Source organism: Ananas comosus, linkage group 1 (assembly GCF_001540865.1).
Source record: "Ananas comosus cultivar F153 linkage group 1, ASM154086v1, whole genome shotgun sequence".
Taxonomy (NCBI): domain Eukaryota; kingdom Viridiplantae; phylum Streptophyta; class Magnoliopsida; order Poales; family Bromeliaceae; genus Ananas; species Ananas comosus.
In genome coordinates this window covers 22,422,170-22,443,048 of record NC_033621.1, presented here as the reverse complement: position 1 = coordinate 22,443,048, position 20,879 = coordinate 22,422,170, and the positions used below count along the sequence as shown (strand labels likewise).

Below are 20,879 nucleotides of genomic sequence, written 5' to 3'. Positions count from 1 at the left end.
GGATTAGATTCATACAACCCAACATGGCAATTCCAAACATCAACAAGTCAGTAAAATGCACGATTGAATGAGAGCAAATGATAAAAAAGCAGTATAATTCTATTTCATGTCACACAAATCGTTTCCGAAGTACATCAATACAGTTCAAGGAGAGCACATTTAACCCTACCATTGATTGGATCACTTGTATGCTACCTCAGAATCTCCTATTCTAGAATCAAGAAGGATTTTAGGACTAATATATCTATAAATGTTCGAGCAACGGTCTCTTTAAAACTAGTTAAGAGGCGAATAGTCATGAAGCTGGAAGCGAAAATGCAGCAAACCTTCTTCGCGACAAATGAAGAATTAGTGCTTGAAAACAATGACTATCGCGGTGCAGTTATCCTTGCAACGTCGTTCACGGATAGCTTCTTTCACCAGGTGACGAGCCGCAGTAGTAGCCGATGCAGTGTCCTGAAAAAGCTCATTGTTAAATTGTGAGGAGAAAAGTAGTAATTGAACTCTAGGGTTACATTATGGAATATTAAGAGACTATTAGCCGCTAACTTTTTTGAAAGAAGGTGATATGCTCCGAGAATTTTGGTTTCAAAAACACAAAAATTAAAGGAGTTAATACATATTTAGTCCCTGAAGTTTCGCCTCAATTTGATTTCCACATATCATCCTCAGGGTTTCAAACTTAACAGTTACTCCAGTAGTTTCCAATTTCAATTTTGTCCCCAGGTCTAGTTATGACAATTTAGTCCACAAAGCTGCCCTCAGAGTGTTAATTTTGATAATGTAGTCAAAGAAGTCTGATCCACAAATTGCTTGTCCCCAGACATTTGATTTTAACAAAAAGAACTCCGGGTATAGTACGAAACTCTGGAACAAACTTTAGGGACCAAATTGCTAAAATTGAAAAGATGAGGACAAAGATGAAATCATAGTCAAACTTCAGGCACTGAATTTGTGAGTTATCCAGCTTCAATTGCAACTGAAAATCAGAGCCGCTGCCGTGAAAAATATCTACCAGAAAGAGAAGCATTGTCGACTCTTAAAAAGTAATGCATTGATAAATTTTTTAATTAAGACTCCAGTATTACCTCTAACTGTTTTTGAACGAACTCCACAGCATCACTCGGTGCGAAAACCTGATCAAATTCGAATTAACAAAAAAATGACAACACTATTGTGAGCTGCCTCAAACTGCGTCGCCACTTATACCCTCACCTCCGCAATATGTGCTGCAACCAAGCCTGCATCACCACGGCATAAATCAGTGATAGTGTGNCGTGGGTGGTGGGTGGTGGAGGGAAAAGGGAAAATCGATAGAAGGGTGAAAGAGATGCCAATACCCCCCACAAGCCGTCGCAACCAAGAATGATGAACTGCTCCTTTTCTGTAAGTTCGAAAGAGTGAATATCTGGAGTTGCAATCACTCCCACCTGCATGGGTAGTCTTCCATAATAGCCATCAAAATTTCAAACTAATTATCCTGATTCTGGCATTATAGTAAGAAGCTGTGCATGTTAGGTACATACACTGTAGTCTAACACAAAAACTAGTAAATCATATTTTCATATGTCATTACATATATAGCTTTATCTCGTTTTGCATTACAACGAAAACATAACAAAGAAACTTTTCCATTTCTTCTTTTATTTGACTAGCGTTTTTAGTTAAGGGATAATTGCCTATATACCCCTTATACGATTGAAAATATTCGATTTACCCCTACTTTTTTTTTCTTTCTAAAATACCTCTCATATGTTCCACTGTTATTGTAAAATACCCCCGCAGTTATCTCCTGTTAAGTTAACTTGAGTTAAACGTGAGTTAAATATCTACCACAGTTAAAAAAAATTAAAATGCCAATTTTGCCTTTAACTTAAGGGCAAATAAGAAATGTTGGTGACGGTAGAGGGGTATATTGGAAAAGACCAAAAGTCAAAATACTTTTTGTGCCTCTGACTTTAAGGGCAAATAAGAAAGTCAGTGATGGTGGAAGGGTATATTTGAAAGGGCAAAATAGTAATTTTACAGAGATAACAGAGTTAATTAACAGATTTTAACTCTAGGGATATATTAGAAATAGGTTGGAACGTAGAAAGGATATTTTCAATATTAGCCTTCTAAAAGGGGTAAGTCGAAAAGCCGGAAACTTTTTAGGGGTATATAAGCAATTGCCCCTTTAGTTAAAAGTGTAAATATATACAGGACCTACTTCAGCATTCCATTTGAAAAGAAAAAAAAAGAAGAAAAATTGAATAAATAATTGAAAGGTAAGCTGAGGGAACCTTCTTAAATTGGCGATCTCCAAAGGCTCTAGAAACTTCCAGGCGACCTTGTAATCTTCCGTTGGAACCGACAGACCCTCCAGCCTTAACAAACAAGACATGAAAATCATCATACAGTAGAAAATCTAAAGTTTGAGATGGGTTGTATCTATATACATTATACACAGGTATCAATGTGCTAATTACGTCTGAATGCAAATTCTTGATCTACCAATTGAGATAAAAGACAAAGGTTTTACTTTTTGAATACGGGTACGTTCTTGCGTATAGATGGCCTTATGCTCTCTTGTCAAAACAATGGCCTTTAAACGCTGATCAGCGGAGGACGACCTCGCTAGCACTGCTTTCGCATCTCCAATATTAGCAACCATGACCTGCATCAATTCATGAAGCCAACAGATGAAGTATAAACAGATTGCATACAACATGAGATATGTGATCAAGGATTAGCAACAGAAATACCCTGATACATTACTAATAAACATATAGCAAAAGAACCCCACTAAAAATATAAGAAAATATGATTCCAAACAGCAAAAGAAGTTATACTAGCGACGTAGATCAACTGCATTTATGACATAATATTCAATTTCATGAAAAAAAGGCTTAAATTAAGCCCTCTACTTATCCCACATTTTGAATTATGAAGAGGACTGTCTAAAATATAGAATGAAAGTACACAATGCTGCATTAATAATATACCCTATTTAATGTAAGTACCAAGAATATTTTAACGCCATTTGCAAGGATTAATAAGGGAAAAGGGAAGAGGTTCTAATTGGAAAGTTCCAAAACTCATCAAATTGTACATTTGGAAAAAAGGACTTGAGAAAGAGAAGACTAACCGTCTGGCCCAGGACCCAGACACATACAGCTGTTGCACCATCTTGCCAGTTCCCTGAGGATATGTTTACAAGCAAATTGAATTATTAGTTTGATTGAATCTCAGAAGAAAACTTCATAAAAATTCGATATGAAGTAATTATGGTGTGTGAATGTAGTTCCACGTATATCGCCATCTTATTTTCAATTGCATAATTTATAAAGATTTGAGATGAAATAAGAAGTGGCACTTAACTGCGTTACGTGCTAATAACTTGGTGATAAATCACGGGTACAACTTACTAATCATGGTAAAATATGAGAAAGTTATGGTCAAGGCATCAGTAAAAATGACTAATCAATGCCCTCACAGAAGCAATTTGTCTATATGACAAATGAATTCACATTTTGCAAAACCAAAAAAAGGAAGAGAACAATAAGAAAGAACAAGTCCGATGGTGATTAGAACGTATGATAGTAAAAGACATAGATTTCATTCAACTGAAGAATTCATCACCCCAGTAACAATGCATTTAGATGGGTTTTTTTCATTTGGCCTTCACTAGTCGAATATTTTCCTAAAAAATGATTAAGGCCTACATTAGAAGCTCAACAACCACCAAATCGGGCTTCCAATAATCCATTATATGATGATTTGTCCATTAGGCATATTTTCTAATTCCAAGAACCGTTAATGCTGTTAAGTGAAAATTCCTCCACTTTCAACGTGATCCTTTTCTCTTATATTATGATGTCAACTTTCATATATATTATATCTAATAATCTGATTTGGAAACTAATTTCTAAAACCCATAGAAACACATATAGTCGAGAATTAATTTAACAGAATTTTCATGCCACCTTTAGCACTTTCTTCAAGCAAAGATTCATCAGTCCTTCGGAAACCTGCAATTAATTGAAATAAGCAAATCAGAAGAGTGATACAACGTGATTTACTTTGCTAATTGTAGACCAGATAACTAAAATACGACGACAAAGCGTTTGATATGCATGAATTAGCACCCAAAATACAGAAAATGGATCGTAAAATTTACAGTACTACACAATGAAGAAATCATCTTGATTAACTTTACGAACAAAGAATAACATACTGGGGAAACCATGTCGTATGCATGTCAGATAGACAAATTGTAGCGATCAGTACACTTAGCACACCCAGTCAAAATAGAATTCTTGTTGGCCTAAAATTAGGAGGAAAAAGATAATTTTTGGCAGAATGTTCTTACACTAAATATATACAAAATCAGCCTAGATTCCCTCCAAACATAACATTTACACGCTAGTTCTCACCCAAAATAATAATAATAATAATAAATAAATAAATAAATAAAAGTTGTCTAGTATATGCACATGCGAAACTACCATATGGACTATGTCAGATGACTAACCATATATCAGCTCAATATAAATATAATTGAACATTTAATCTGCAACAAGTCAAAGTCCCAAAAGGTTCGACTAACTATAGAATGGCAAAGAAGTATAAAAACTGCAAGGAAGTATTTCAAATGCCTTGTCGCAATAATATCATTATACAACAAAGGCTGGTAACAACTAGCAAGCCTAAAAACGACATCTAACATATAACATACATTAAGCGGAAGAAAATGATAGAAGCTTGTGTCACAAACTACCTACCTTCAAGGATGGCCTTCTTCGCAGCTTTTATATCCATCTGCAATGGCAAAAGTTGAACCATCAGGCACTAGAGAGACCAAGTAGAAGTTAAAGTGATCAACGGAGCAAATCACTAGTCATATCTTAACATAAAAATTAGACCAAGTAGACACACCAACTCACGTGGTAATCCTGCTGCAAGAACATTAGCATGTAAATGTCTCTGTGCGAAATCTGCTGCCAAGCGACCGCCGTGCCCATCGTAAATTGCAAAATGTGCACATCTGCAGGAAAAGAATACGATAATTAAAATAATTGCAAGCACAGTTTATCTGAAACAGAATACACACTTGTCCTGCTTGTTCACCTAATACTAAAATAGATCCGTAACTCCCATGAAATGTAGCTAAACAGAATGTTTTAACAACCCAGCAAAAATATATCATGATTTCCACTTCCACCAAGATTTGTAGGGCGCTTACACTTCACCCACTTTTCAGAAGAGCCAAAAAAAAAATAATCTAAGAAACATTAGGCAGAAAATACTAGAAACAATAAGCACCTCAATTTTCCAGGATATTCCGAGCTAGCATCTGGAAGGACCACCCAAGCATCCTCCATAGTGTGTCTGCATCCCTTGTCTTCTGCAGCATCAGCTTCGATAGAGGTTGATTTGCCATCTTTCTCATTTGACACTTTCGAATCACATGCAATTGTTTCTTCCGAAGAACCTCTGCATTCCGGAATTCTGTTATCTTTATCTTTGCACTCTGGTTGAGAAACACTTCCATTTCGTCCGTTTCCTTCAACAGAGAGAGTGGAACTTTTTGCGAAAATGCCGATATCTCGATTCTCCCTCTCCTTTTCTACGTCCTGCACAGCCGTGTCACTACCTTTGGACCTCTTTGTCACCGAGTTCTCATCAAGGACGTCAGCGTCGCGCTTATGATAAGACATGACGCTGCTTATGATGAGACATGTAATACGTTGGTTTCTTATGCTCCGAATTACTTATTTTCATTCAAAAAAGGTACCAATTCCGTACTGTTGAGTACATAGAACATGTGGGATTAAAACTCGTAAGCTGCAAATCGTTAAACAAATTACGAGCAATAAAAAAATATATATCATCAACTAAAAGGAACTTTTATAATGACAAATTCATGGACTTAATAGCAAATAAAAGTTTTTTAAAAAAAATTAAGACTATAGAAGTTAGTTCTATGCATCAGCACTATTATACCGCACAATGCGTGTAAAGGTCGAATTCTAGAGCCGCCACCGCCATAATAATTGATTTGCTACCATTTGAATTATTTTTTGTTTTGCCATAAGAATCTGTTGTTGAATAAGATTAACAAATTACTATATTTTATAAACCACAGGATGGTAAAAATGTTACATTTTATACCATGTGGCTGTGAAATAAAACACTTTACTACCCAATTGAAGCTATAAAATACGAATTCCACACTCAGAGAAAAAAAGAAAGAAAAAAAGAAAAAAAAAAGAAGAAAAATATGAAGCTTTATAGATTTCTATTGACAAAAAAAGGAGATCAATTGCAGTTATAAAGGAAAGGGTGAAAATTTACTGACTATAGAACAAACAAAGATGCAGAGGCCTAAAACGAAACCCTAAATCCCTAATCGTCCTCAACATCAAATTCACCAACAATTTGCATAATTAGAGATAAAATTTTGCTTTTTTTTAAGCAATTTACCAATTACTATACACGATTTTAGGGTAAGAGGGGAAGAGATCTCAAATACCTCCGCACTTTTCGTCGATCGTTCGATCGAGCGAGAGGAATTGCGGCGGCCGAATGTGCGATTCGGAGTCGAAGAATTTACACGTTATGGTTAAATTTGTCACGAGGGCCCTCAAGTTTAGGTATTTTGGAAAGGAGTCCCTCGGCTGAGATTTGGTTATTAAATTAGAGATTTTGATGAATTCAAACTATTTAAATTTGGCTTTTCGAAAGGCCTTTTCAACTGATGGAAATTTATTTATACTTCATTAAATTTTCATTCCAACAAAAATTTCTCAATTCGGTCCTTAAAAGATAACTAAGCCAAAATAATTAAAAGTTGAAAAAGTGTCAAACATTTATAATGACAAAAGGTACTTACAAGTCATTTTTCACAATCCAAATCATTCAATTCAGTATAACTAATTAGGAAACCTTCAAATAACACCCATGTGGTTTCATACGTTATCACTTTAATACCCTATGATTTAAAATGTATCAATGTAGCGCCCTGTGATTTCATTTATATCTTTTTATTATCGATTTCACTAATTTTTTTTGTTAAATTAATGACAAAGTTAAAACTAAATGGTACTAAAATGACTATTCGATAAAGCTTGATACATTTTAAACCACAGGGCACTAAAGTGAGAAAGTGTGAAACACAGGGATGACATTTAAAGTTTATCCTAAAAAAAATACTTTAACCAAACAAAAAAGTAATTTAGATTATTACACATAATGGATCAAACATGACAATTCCCACATAATAGTCTATTTCAATAACTCATTAACATAAAGTTCAATAATGTGGAATAAATACATGTCTACTGTTTAATAAAACAATAAATTCATCAACCTATTTTAATGTACACACGAGCAAAATGAGGTGGGAAACACCCAAAGAAAGAAAAAAGCGAAAAAGAAGAGAGAAGAGGATAGCCTCCCCTCCGCGCCTCGCCGGAGTAGCACAAGCAGGTTGGGAGGCAACTTCTCCGAAATCTCCCTCCTGATCATCTACGAAGGCGAAGGGCGGTTCGCTGAGCACGACAACTCGACATCCTGTAGTATGAATGCGGTACATTATGTCACATTTCTAACAAGAATTCATAACACTTAAAAACAAGGGAGACACAAACTTGATATCCTGCAATATGAATGGCACATTATGTCACATTTCTAACAAGAACTCATAACACTTCTAGAACAACACAGACGCAACTTGATATCCTGTAATATGAATGATACATTATATCACATTTCTAACAAGAACTCAAAACACTTTTAGAACAACGCAGGCGCAACTTGATATCCTGTAAAATGAATGATACATTATGTCACATTTGTAACAAGAACTAGCAACACTTTTAAAAACAATGCAGACACAAACAGCGCCCTGCATGGATGCTCTAGATCATCTAAACCCTTGGATCTCGGTGCCACAAATGTTTCAGTGATCTGGAAAACCCAGCGTTCGAGAACACCTGCTCAGGACATCATTTTGCCCAAACACAGGAAAAAAAATCGTCACATAAATAGTAACACTTGCGGTAGATAAATGGCATTTAGACTACTGAACAAATTTTGATTTCATTTTGATAGACAATGCCCAAATTACCACATGAATATATGGAAATAGAAAATTATTCGAGATTCATTCACTTCATAGTAGTCTATGGACACTGATTAATGACAAACAAATGAGTACATATTTCACAAAACAATCCTCGTAATTAAAAGAGAAAATCAAATTCCTCAAGAAGATGCTGTTCATTTGGTACAGTAGCAGTGACAACCAAAAGAGATAACACTTTAGCACATTTGCATTTACCAGCTTATATGAATGAGAAAGTGAAGCTCATGCTTATCAAATTTGCAGTGTACTTCAAACTGGCATTTTTCACATAGTTACTTATATTGATCCACCCATTCGGCATGTGTATATAGCCTTCTTACAATAAACATCTCAAAGAGGGGTGAAACTAATTGAGTAAGTACTCAGAGAACATTACAAAAATTATCCGCACCAAAATCTAAATGAGAGCAGGTAAGCTATTATACAGACAAGAAGCTCAAAATAGAACAAACAAAAAAGAATGGTTCAGATAACCGATCCACCTGCACCCCTAAGGAATGCCTGTTGCAGAAGCAAATAAATATAAAAATTGTAAAAAACAAAAAAAAACAAAAAAACAAAAATTGAGCACGATTGTAGTTGCATAAAATTCAAAATACGTAATGGCAGTAGTAGTGTTCTTTTACATACATATACCCATCTATAAATGTGTGAAATTACACAGTACCCCCGCAAAGTTAGTTTCTATGCTAGTGCCTAGTGCCACCGAAAAGCCTGCTCATTTCTGCATGCTCCTGATAGGGTATCTCTGTATAAATTGTTTTTTGCATAAACACCTGGCAAGGGCATTATGCAGATAAATTTTTAGGCGCGAGCACGTAAACAAGTACTAGCTTCGGAAAGGTACTACTTGTAATTTCTCATTTTTCTGTGGGTGTATATATGCAAAGTTCCCTTACAGAAAATTAGGTAGGATAACTACCAGCTTTGTAGCAGTAACAGATTGGCGCTGTCGTTCCTTCTTTTCACGCTGGCACTCGCCACACCAAGTGGAGAAATCCTTCTGATATTTCTTCATCTCTCTAAAGACTGAGCTGCAAAATGGACTGCACTAAATTAGTGTATCATAAAGCTCCTACTTCTCATTAATCTTAAAGTGTAAAAAATAAAATTTTGGCTTTTAAATACATGCACGCTTTGTAAAATCAGAATTTTCATATGTACCTCGTGAAACTGCAGTTTCTTAAGGGGGTGGTTGAGTTGGTTTTGTAGGGAAATTTTTTTTCGAGTACAGCAGCATATTTGTAAGATATAGAGTTCATGAAAAGGGCATGCAAAAATTCAGTTTTTGCAGGGATATAAAAGGGTAAAATTTACAGAAGTTGAACATAACCCCCCTTCCTAATTTATATAACAATATCATAAAACCCCCATTTTTCCAACCAAAGATCAGTCCTCTGAAAAGTCTACTATCTTCTAAGAAGCCACTCAATGTTAGACATAGACATGAGACATGGGACACAACACGACTCGATTCGGACACAACAATTCAAATACAGTTAAAAGTTATATAATTTTGCAAGGATGTGTGTGTGTGTGCGTGTGTGTGTGTGTAACTACCTCTATATGAAAAGATTAAGCATACCTTCTGCACCATAAGAGCAGATTGATCCTATGTCCAGATGTCGTGGCACGAGCACCGTGCCGATGACGGCCCCGATGAAGCACAGCTTGACCCGGGACATGAGAATATTCTAAGATTTCCTGTGACCAAGACTAGTCACCATTACAAGGCTCTGTAGACGTAGATTACGGCAGCTTTGATGGATGCAAAACATCACAAAGACAAAAGGATATACAGTACCTAAAACGGAACTCGGCATGTAACCTTGACGGGTGCAAAACATCACAAAGACAAAAGCATGTAAAAGTGAAAAGCGGAAATAGTGCACAATATTTCAAGTGGTGAGAAATTTCTTGAAAGATCTACCAAAAACCTGAAGATGGCTTGTATTTAGTATAACTAAATCAATTCAAAATTTCTAAGGAAACAAGCTATAGTAAACTCGACAGTATGAACCTAGTTTAAGGCACGTAACTTAGTATAAACTTAGAAAGTGGACATTGAACCAAGCCAAAGCAAGCAAATAATCATCTTGACCTTCAAAGTTGATTAGACGTGTAAAAGACTAATAATCCAATACAAACTGACAAAAAAATACCTGAATACATATGAAAAAACCAAAATATTGCTCATACTCTTTTAGAAACTCACTATCAGAAAACCATGTTAAAAGACCAAAAATATACCTCAGGTTGAGTCTCTGAGTTTACATGTTTGTCACAACGAACACCCCTAAAATATAATTCACCACCAGAGAATTGCTTTCCCAAGCAAACATTCAAAGTAACTTCAGAATCATCCACATGAAAGCCTACAAATAAGAAACTAAAAAAAATTTAAAAGAACAATCTCTCCGAAAGGATATATTTAAATTTTAGCTCAATACAAGCTAAAAGAAGCCAGATCCAAGCATACATAAAAGTACATAATCTATCAACAACACAGATCATAAATTTTAACTTCTCTAAAGCATGGCCTGCGATACATCACATATTGTTGAGTGCGTATATAAGCCACACTGGAATGCTTCTAAAAACACCAGCCACTTGGTGCTTCTAGATTTTCAAAGTCAGATCCACATTAAGACCAGTGCACATTCATCTTATAGCTCAATTAAGCAGGAATTTAACGCGCATCAAAGTTTGCATGCATCTTAATTCTTTAAGCATGTCTTTGTGGATCTCAACACGAACCTAACAAGTGAAAAAGTTGGAAGCACATGGACTCGATACACTACAACATGTAAAGCAACATGTAAAGCATTAGGGTAAATTACCTAATTCAACATCCTTATCTTTGCCATACTCTACAACAAAACCATGGTGTGAATCCAGTGTTGACCCACCGACCTCAGAGAAAAACACTGCAGCTCAAATAATGAATTACGGTTGAAAGATTGACAAACATCACCAAAAGCAACATGTAAAGCACAGCTCGGTGTAACCTTTAGAAATGGGACAAATGAATTCTTCCATCAGCTTGTTAAGCATAGCTTCCAGACCAAAATCATCGAGAACAGCACCATATTTGTTCATTGTGTTCGGTCTCATTATCTTGAATTTAACAGCATTGACCCACTTCTCAAAATTTTCTACCTAAGAGATGATTAAAGGCATTAAAACAAAGTTCCTCCAGATGTGAAAAAAAGGGTAAAATATATGGATAGATGCGGTACTATTTTGTTACATCGACTTAGTCCCTGAACTTTTCACTTACTACTTTAGTACCTGAATTTCCTCATAGATTACAATTTCACCCCCGATCAATGTAAAAATTTGACAAAATGTGTCTTTTTTCCCTATAATTTGACTGTTTTACCCTGCTTCAAGTACATTGAAACAGGGAAATTATTCACAAAAGATGGGAGAAATTGGTCATTGTACAGGAAAGTTCGTGTTTTTAACAGTTACAGATGAAATCAAAATATGAGAGAAAGCTCAGGACTAAGTGCTTAAGTGAAAACTCCAGGGACTCAGTAACAGTATCAAGATAGTACAGGAATATCCATCTGATAAAAAATAAGCAATATAATTCTGATCAACTTCCACCCAAAAAACGAAAAAAAGTTGACATACCTCATCTAATAGCATCTCACAGAATCTTGGCTGAAGCATAGCAAATGTATAAACTCCAGGAGAGGGTTCTGACATTATATTTCTGAAACTCTCTACTGTATTATTGCTAATCGCATTGATAAATGAAGGTATGAAGAAAGATGAAGGATGGATGTTATACAACTCTTTATGTAGGGGCTGCACAAGAACCAAAACAGAATACATTCAGAAAGCTGACATTTTATGAGATACTATAACTTACGAAGACAGATAATGGACAGCAACCATAATGTAGAAAGCAAATCTATAATCATATCATATGATAAGTACACTAAATCAGGGGCTGGCTTAGTAGTCCCAGTAAAAAGGGTACAGTCCTTGACCAAGTTGTTTACTTTGTGGAAGAATAGGATGGTCACAAAACCAACAAAGTCTCATGGTTTGTATGTATATGTCAAAGACAGACTGAAAAATGCAACGATATTGAAAAATGACTCAGAACTTGGAGAAATAATTTGTATAACCAACCAAGATAAAGGTGAGATGGTGCTCTATAGTTTTTGGACGACATTGTTGTTGTTTCTGTCAAGCACCAAGCATCATGGAAGTCAAAAAATTAGGGGGTCGCGGGCATCTACAAGAGTAAACATCTATATATCTATAAAGATCATAGTAGCTTTCAGCTTTGGATAACAGAAATATTCAATCTAGAACATGCATAACAATTTGTCAGATGTCAAAAGAAAATAAATTATACCGAGGATTCTACAAGAGAGGTGCCCATCAAAGCTTCGAGAAAAGAACTGCTAGGAGAGCAACCATAAAATAAATAACGCCTCAAGAATGTGAAATGATAAGATAAAGATTATTATAGGTTTAGCGGATTAGAAGTAGGTCTAAGAAAAACCCACAAGTATTCTACATAGCCTGAAAAATCAAATACCAAAACTACTACTCAATAGTATGAGAGAGAGCGCATTTTAGTAGAACAAACCTGATAGGTTGACAATATCTTCTGTCTATACTCCTTATGCCTCTGAACCTGACATCACAATGGAGAAAAGAACGTTCTTTGAGCACACTAGTACCAACCATAAAGCAAAATCAAGAAAAATCTTTATGCAAGGAGATTTAGAGCCTAAAGCACAACCCATATATTCTAATCTCCTTACGAACAAGTTGAACAAAAATGCTCATCCAATATCCCAACTATCTGAATTCAAAAGATAGCTTTACTTCGCACTAAAACTACATTCCGCAAAACCATGAGACAGAATTCTCCTGCATGATAGACATAAGTTTTTAGAAACTGTGCGGAATCACTTCCGAGACAGATTCATTCTTTTACTATTTTTTTTTTTTTTCAAAGTGCTTCACCAAATAGTTCTTTTGGCCCGTCCTTTCACTTTTTTATAAACCAGATTCAAGAATAATTTGATAAACAATTTATAATCACTGTTTAATGAATAATTTTATATATATCTTTAGTCTAAAAAAATTCTCTGCGGTTACTGGATTAACGATGGCCATCAAATTGATCAAATCGTCAAAAAAACACAGCTGGATGGTCCAGATCCTCTGCTTTTTCACTTGGCGGTCAAATAATATGAAATTAAGCTGAACCGAGCTCACCATATTCGCACTAGTAAAATCCGACAAAACCCACAAGGCGAGGGCTTTTTCGTCATTTCTCGAAGGAAAAACACAAACGAGCCATGTGCAACGGAAACCCTAATTTCCGAAACCCTAGAACTCGCGGAAGAAGCGAAAGAGAACAGAGCGCGGAGCAACGGGGATCGGGGACTCACCCTGGTTCGCTCCCCTTCGGGCAAGTACCGGGCGAGAATCTCCTTCATGAACTGGGCCTTCGCTTCGCGGGGCACCTCGAGCATGCTCGGGGGGAGGTGGCGCTCCAGCGAGCTGAAGATCACGGGGTCGAACTCGCTCTGGAGGTCGTCGTACCGCTCCGGCTTGTGCTCCTTGTTAGGGTTCAGCCTCAGCCTCCGGTCCCCGTACATCGGCCGCGCCGCCGCCGCCGGAGCCGCTACCCCGTTCCCGTTCCCGTTCCGCGGCGGAGTAGGATGCGGCGGCTCCTCCCGTCTCTCGACGGCGCCGTCGGTGGACATGGCTCCGGGGCGGGGGGGGGGGCGGGGGGAGGAGGGGGTATCACCTCTCGAAGAGCATCGGAGGTGGAATTCGGAGAGCACGGTTAGGATGATTAGGGTTAGGGCTAGGGCTAGGGCTAGGGCTAGGGTTTGGTGGGGTGGGGAGGGAAATTAGGGTTTGTTTGGAGGTAGGGGGTGGGGGAGGGGTGGACCGTGGAGCATGTGTGGGGCTTTGTTTACGTACTTACAATATGCACGGGGTTAGAGCGTGCCACTGCTTTTGAAGGAAATTACGGGAGATGCCATCGGGGGTTCGGCTTCTCCCTCAATCTTGTTTTTTTTTTTTTTTTTTAATCTTTTTTTTGGGGGAGGGAGAGGAAATTTTCCCTGGATCTAGTACACCACGTCATCCGTAGACCGTTTGGATGTTTATAATTTGGGAAAACTTCAAAATTGACCATGTGGTTTCGCACTTTTTCATTTTAGTGCCATGTGGTTTAAAATGTATCAAGTTAGTATCCCGTCGTTTCGCACTTTCTTCTTTTAGTATTCTGTAGTTTATAGTGTATCAAGTTAGTACTCTGTGTTTTTATTTTTATATCAAGTTAGTACCTTGTGGTTTTATTTTTATATCAAGTTAGTACACTGTGGTTTTATTTTTCTCTTAATGAAATATTAAACCACAGGGTACTAAAGTGAGAAAGTACGAAACCACAGGGTACTAACTCGATACACTTTAAACCACAGGATACTAAAGTGAGAAAAAGTGAAACCACAAGGAGGGTATTTGAAGTTTTCCCTTATAATTTTATTACTTTGAATCTTAGCTTGTGGTGGAGGTTGGATTGGGCAAGTCACAATTAAAGTCTGCAAACTACGGTGTGGAGAGCGGATTGGACAGAATCATAAATCGAGATTTGTGCGCCTTGTGTCTGAATTTTTAATTAAGTGAATCGGTTGCCCCTTTCTTCTTTCTTGAGCTTTTAGAATTAGTAGTTAGCTCCAATGGTCCAATGAGTGGTATCAGAGTATGTCGCAAGTTCGATTTTCACATACTGCAAATTATGTGCGCTACTAGGCATAATTGTTGGCAGGGACGAAACTATGTAGAGGCCCAAGGTGGCCATAGCCCCCCTCAACTTTTCGATATTTGCTTAATGGTCCTTCAAAAATTTTTTTTGGTGGACCATGGATAGCTTTGACCCCCCTCAACTTTTCAATATTTGCTTAATGGTCCTTCAAAATTTTTTTTTGGTAGACCATGGATAGCTTTTAGCCCCCCTAATTTTTGAATATTTACTTAATAGTATGGTGCTAACACTCTCTCTCTCTTTCTCCTGATCGGTATACTTTTTTATGGGTAAAAATATATTAAAAGTTTCTTACTTATAGAGTCTTTTGTAATATATTTCTCTACTATAAAAATGTTATGTAATAATTTTTAAAACTTTTATTTATCTTAGGTGAGCTATTTTATTTGACTAGATCAAGAATTGTACTAAATTTAATAGCTATGTTAATTTTATTTACTAAAAAATTAAAAAATTACTGTTAGATTTAGTAAAATTTCTAAGTTATTTTAATATAATAATATAAATAAAATAATTAGAAGTTAAACATCTAAAAAAAAAATAAAGTTCATACTTTTACATTATTTATCTAATTAATAATTTTTTAATAAAAATTTTTAATTATGAAATTTTTTTTTATTATTTATTACTAAAGTTTCTATTTAAATATATTTTGGCCCTCCTCAAAATTGAATCCTAGCTTCGTCCCTGATTGTTGGTTTGAAGAGGCTAGCATTCTGTCTTGTGAAGAAGGTTTATTTGGCCGAATCACAATCAGAATCTCTGGGCTGCCAGCGGACTACGTGGCGACAACTTGGTTGGGTCGAGTAACAAATCGAGATTTTATGAGCACTGTATTTGTACGCTTAAATAAATTAGCTGTTACTTTCTAAGAACTCAAGAGTTTTTCGAATGAGTAGTTAGTGAAAACAATCCAACACCACTTAAAACTGGTTTCATCCCACTTATATTTTAGCTTTCAATAGCAGCAATTATATAAATGCATNATATATATATATATAGTAGGGCTACTATACTATTATGAGTATTAGGCCCTTCATACTCATAAGTTGTTTTCGATGATGGAGTTTCTGAATCGATGATCCACTCCATTAAATATGATCTAGAGTATTTGAAACTTCTAGAAAATAAATTTCGTAATTTTTCGAAATCATAATAAAGTCCATCAAACGGGCATAAAATGAACGGTCAAAATCGAACGATATCTTAAAAATGGATGATCGGATCCTTCAATTTAAGATCGGAGTTATTGATCTTTTATCTAGTTAGTGAATAGAATTTTCTATCAAAAATTCAACCTATTCGGATTCTTTTGCACCGTTAAATTAGCAAGTATTCCATACCGGCCGTTAAAAATTGTCAATTTTGTGAGCTTTTGATCGTAAGGTAAAGGATGTCAAAAAATTTTGAAATTTGATCTAGATGTTTCAAATGCTCTAGATAACATTTAACGGTGTGGATCGTCGATTTAGAAGCTCTATCATCGAAAACAACTTATGAGTACGAGGGCAATCGTACTCATAATAGTATAGTAGGCCGGACTCTATATATATATATATATATATATATATATATATATATATATATATATATATATATATATATATACTTATTTATTTTTAGCTCCCATCTTCTTCTTCTTCATTTTTTTTTATTTTTTTAATGCAATGTGCAACCTGGGTGTGAACTCTCCCCTCTCGCACCGCCCTCCCCTCTCCTCCGATCGCCTACTCCGAGCTATTTATAGAGCTTTGGAGGGGATAAGAATGGAATAAATTTTGTAGAGAAAGAAAGAGAGAAAGAGAGAGAGGAAGAGAGAGAAAGAGTGAAAGAAAGAGAGAGAGGAAGAGAGAGAAAAAGAGAAGGAAAGAGAGAGAAAGAGAGAGAGTAAGAGAGAGAAAGGGGAAGAGAGAGAAAGAGAGGGTCGGAGAGAGGGAGAGGAGCAGAGCCAGATAGGCAGATGGGGGAGGGAAGAGAGAGAGAGAAAAATGTGGTAGCTGAAGAGAGAGAGAGACAGCTGTAGAAGAATAGGGAAGAGAGAGAAAGCCACTTGTAGAGTTGGGTGAGAGGCCTGTCGCCACGTGGAACGAAGAACGAGAAGGTATGCCACGTGGATCTTGCAGAATGCATCAAATAGCATAGTTAAAAGATTTAACACGTTGTATCAAACTGTCTAGGGACGAAGCTATGTAGAGGCCTAAGGTGGCCATGGCCCCCCTCAACTTTTCGATATTTACTTAATGGTCTTTCAAAATTTTTTTCTGGTAGACCATAAATAGCTTTGACCCTCCTCAACTTTTCAATATTTGCTTAATGGTCCTTCAAAATTTTTTTTTGGTAGATCATGGATAGCTTTTAGCCCCTCTAATTTTTGAATATTTACTTAATAGTATGGTGCCAACACTCTCTCTCTTTCTCCTAATCGGTATACTATTTTATGGGTTAAAATATATTAAAAGTTTCTTGCTTATAGAGTCTTTTGTAATATATTTCTCTACTATAAAAATGTTATTTAATAATTTTTTAAAACTTTTATTTATCTTAGGTGAGCTATTTTATTTGACTAGATCAAGAATTGTACTAAATTTAATAGCTATGTTAATTTTATTTACTAAAAAACTAAAAAATTACTGTTAGATTTAGTAAAATTTCTAACTTATTTTAATGTAATAATATAAATAAAATAATTAGAAGTTAAACATCTAAAAATAAAAAAAATACAGTTCATACTTTTACATTATTTATCTAATTAATAATTTTTTAATAAAAATTTTTAATTATGAAATTTTTTTTTATTATTTATTACTAAAGTTTCTATTTAAATATATTTTGGTCCCCCTCAAGATTGAATCCGAGTTTCGTCCCTGAAAGTGTTGAGGTGCCCACTTGGTGTAAGGTGTATTGGTAAAGACAGCATGCCAAACCGTCTTGGTTTTGAGAAATTCTATACTGTCACACTTGCACCACGTCATCAATAACAAGCCAATCACAATTCTTCATTTCAAACAAAAGTGCAATAAAAATATTTTTTTACAATCATGATCCAACATATATTCATAAAAGGAAATATTTGATTAGTTTATTACGCCACTTTACCAATATATCCGTTTGCATTCTAGAATTTTTCCTTAGTTTCAAATCCTGCTAGAATATCTCCTACACCCCTGTAAATATAGAAAATTATCATCAATACTCCTACTGTTAGTTATGTTAGTTTTACCACAGTTATTAAATGGTTAAAGATGGGTTATCTTTTAAAATGACTTATTTACCCTCAAGTTTCTCTTAAGTAAAAATATATGGAGCCCCCTTAACTTTATGCTATTTGCAAACAGCTCACTCAACTTTCATTTTTTAGTTGATATCCCATTAACTTTTAGTTTTTAAAAAAATTAACTAATTTCAGTGTATGAAAAAATGTGAATTTTTATGTTTTTGATAATTTCACCAAATCTAATGGCTCTATTTATATTTTATCAAATAAAATAATTATATATAAAAATTTAAATGCAAATAATGTTAAGGAATTATTCGATCTTTCTTTAATCTTGAAAGCTTAAAATTTTTTTAATTAAAATTATTCTTGATAATTTTATTTGTATTAAATGCATTAAAAAACTGAAATATAATATATTTTAGTTTTCGAACAAAACTCTTTTTTTATTTCAATCGACACAACAATGCATGCATATAGTTATGTAATTTACTTTTGCTTAAATAGGAAAAAAATAAAATCTATAATTTATTTCAAAATTACTAATACTGATTAGGAATATAAATTGATAATTATATAGTTATGTAATTTACTAATTAGGAATAAAATCTATAATTAATATATATTAATGATTTAATTTAATATGTATATATATTAAACACTCAAATTTAGATTTACAAAAATTGCATTGAAATACCTATTAGTATTTCTACTATTAATAAGAGATAAGGGCTAAAATTGGTATATTAAAAATTTAACTCCGTTTCACATGGGCCTTAACGGATTTTAACTAATGGAGGGCATTTATTATAATTTTTAACATATTGGAGGGTATTTGTGATATTATCAAATTTAGAAGGGTATTGATAAAATTAATGGTTACTAAAAGGGCATCTATGAAATTATTCCCTTTTTTTTTCTTTTTTTATTCATTTATTTTTGCAAACTAATTTATTTTTTTGGGTCTTTTCTTTTTAGTTTATTTTGTAAAACATTTTACTTTTTGGGATTTTTTTTAGAATTGTTTTATGCATTTTGGTTTTAAAATATTTTAAACTTTTAAATTTTGTATTTTGAATTTGATTTTAATTTTATGTTTAAATTTTAAATCTAAATTCAAATATTAATGTTAAATCTTAAGTTCTGTCTAAATTTTGAAACAAATTTTAAAAATTTAAAATTTAGATCTTAATGTCTTAATTTCATAATTTAATTTTTAAATATCATATCTCAAATTTTAAAATTTAAAATTAAGAATTTTATATTTTAGCTTAATATTCAAGAAAAAATTGAAATTAGGAAATTATAAAATTTAAAATTGAGAACTTAAAAGTTTTAAATTTTTTCTTAATTTTAAAATTACAAATTTTAAATTTTTAGAATTCAAAATTAAACCTCCCGTTGTTGGAGTCTGATTGCACAGGCGCACGTCATGTCACCACATCACATCCAATCGCGTTCCAATTTTATTTTTAAATTTTAAAATTTAAAATTTTAATTTTACAGGTTAAAATTTGAAAAATTCGAAATTTCAAATTTTTATTTTAAATTTCCAGCTTCACATTTTAAATTTTTATAATTTAAAATTATATATTTTTCACTTAAAATTCAGAAAAAAATTTAAAATTTAAAATTTAAAAATTTTAAAATTAAAATTTAAAACTTAAAATTATAAATTTTAAAATGTAAAAGTAATTCGTCTTAATTTTCAAACTACAGATTTTAAATTTTTAAAGCTTTTGAACTTTAAGCAATGCTAGTCTCCCTCTTTAAGCTTGTCACATCACAACACTATCACCCATCACATCCCATTTAAAGTTTTCAATTACTTTTAATAAATCCGATTTTTAAGTTTAAAATTTAAAATTTACATCTTAATTTGAAAATTTTTTGAAATTTAAAATTTTTATTTTTAAATTTCGAGAGTCAGATTTTAAATTTTAAAATTTAAATTTTAGATTTTTAAATTAAAATTCAAGGAAAATTCTGAAATTTTAAATTTTGAAAATTTAGGAATTTAAAATTTTAAAACTTTAATTTTAAAATTTAAAATGTAAATTATAGTCTTAATTTTTAAACTATAGTCTTAAATTTTTTTAATCTTAATATATATAATATTATTATATTAAATTATTAATTAAAAAATAAAGAAAATTTAAAGTAAAAAATAGTGCACCATGTGCACCCAAAAAAACTCCCCTCATGGAGCTCGTGCCACGTGGTGCTCATCGGGGCGTCTGGAAATTGCTTTACTACGATGTCTTCATTTATTGCACGATAGTGTATTAAATAAAATACGTTTGGCTACTCTCAGGATAAAAATGTACTGAATATCTTTTGCTACTCTTGGAAACCTACTGGGGGAATCTAAAAAGGTTTTTTTTTCCAGGGTTTCGAACAAGCAACTAACATCATACCATATCGCATCGCAATACAGTAGTTTAATGCAGATGTCGACAAAAGTGGGGCCCACTTGTTGCTAGCCCAATGTATAAACATACCAACGTCATTCCCGACTTTGTACATACTAGGGGTGGCAATCCAGCTCGCTATTCGCGAGTCATTTATATACATAAGCTCGACAATAGTTCGGCTTGTGCTCGCTTGACTGGGATCGAGCACAAGCCGAGCAAATAATTTGCTCGACTTTTTAAGTCGAGCACAAGCCGAGCAAATGATTTGATCGCTCGGCTAGAACTCGAGTAAAGCTTGGCTTATGCTCG

General features: G+C 34.2%; 2 protein-coding genes across 13 annotated transcripts; both read right to left on the bottom strand.

The window, feature by feature from the left end:
- LOC109714747 (probable protein phosphatase 2C 67) lies at positions 69 to 6,637 on the bottom strand. Of its 4 annotated transcripts, none has more exons than XM_020239463.1 (11): positions 6,515 to 6,637; positions 5,305 to 5,826; positions 4,918 to 5,026; positions 4,764 to 4,800; positions 3,966 to 4,010; positions 3,128 to 3,180; positions 2,522 to 2,656; positions 2,283 to 2,366; positions 1,341 to 1,443; positions 1,089 to 1,136; positions 69 to 456 (listed from the first exon to the last, which is right to left on the bottom strand). In XM_020239463.1, exons 2-10 carry the CDS (start codon positions 5,697 to 5,699, stop codon positions 1,120 to 1,122), a joined length of 978 nt encoding a protein of 325 aa, XP_020095052.1. In that variant the 5' UTR covers positions 5,700 to 5,826; positions 6,515 to 6,637; the 3' UTR covers positions 69 to 456; positions 1,089 to 1,119. The 4 variants fall into 4 exon arrangements, with proteins under 4 accessions (XP_020095052.1, XP_020095037.1, XP_020095044.1 ...); XM_020239448.1 differs by having other exon boundaries at positions 1,341 to 1,430; XM_020239455.1 differs by having other exon boundaries at positions 1,341 to 1,430; positions 5,305 to 5,786; positions 6,515 to 6,621.
- On the bottom strand, positions 7,260 to 14,063 carry LOC109714693 (uncharacterized PKHD-type hydroxylase At1g22950). Of its 9 annotated transcripts, XM_020239423.1 has the most exons (10): positions 13,555 to 14,060; positions 12,741 to 12,788; positions 11,928 to 11,944; positions 11,768 to 11,849; positions 11,137 to 11,287; positions 10,969 to 11,055; positions 10,379 to 10,503; positions 9,714 to 9,832; positions 9,051 to 9,162; positions 8,708 to 8,904 (listed from the first exon to the last, which is right to left on the bottom strand). In XM_020239423.1, exons 1-10 carry the CDS (start codon positions 13,870 to 13,872, stop codon positions 8,818 to 8,820), a joined length of 1,146 nt encoding a protein of 381 aa, XP_020095012.1. In that variant the 5' UTR covers positions 13,873 to 14,060; the 3' UTR covers positions 8,708 to 8,817. The 9 variants fall into 9 exon arrangements, 8 of the variants coding, with proteins under 8 accessions (XP_020094991.1, XP_020094999.1, XP_020095006.1 ...); XM_020239402.1 differs by lacking the exon at positions 8,708 to 8,904 and adding an exon at positions 7,260 to 7,976 and having other exon boundaries at positions 11,768 to 11,944; positions 13,555 to 14,058; XM_020239410.1 differs by lacking the exon at positions 8,708 to 8,904 and adding an exon at positions 7,260 to 7,554 and having other exon boundaries at positions 11,768 to 11,944; positions 13,555 to 14,058.

Excerpts from the sequence above, each read along its gene's own strand:
- LOC109714693 (XM_020239390.1), bottom strand. The coding sequence starts at position 13,872 with ATGTCCACCGACGGCGCCGTCGAGAGACGGGAGGAGCCGCCGCATCCT. Across the intron at positions 9,833-10,378 it reads ACTCAGAGACTCAACCTGAG|GAAATCTTAGAATATTCTCA; the intron begins GTATATTTTTGG and ends TCTTGGTCACAG. Across the intron at positions 8,905-9,050 it reads CTGTTACTGCTACAAAGCTG|GTGTTTATGCAAAAAACAAT; the intron begins GTAGTTATCCTA and ends TGCCCTTGCCAG.
- LOC109714747 (XM_020239448.1), bottom strand. The coding sequence starts at position 5,699 with ATGTCTTATCATAAGCGCGACGCTGACGTCCTTGATGAGAACTCGGTG. Across the intron at positions 4,801-4,917 it reads CAGGATTACCACGTGAGTTG|ATGGATATAAAAGCTGCGAA; the intron begins GTGTGTCTACTT and ends TTGCCATTGCAG. Across the intron at positions 4,011-4,763 it reads GAAGAAGGCCATCCTTGAAG|GTTTCCGAAGGACTGATGAA; the intron begins GTAGGTAGTTTG and ends AATTAATTGCAG.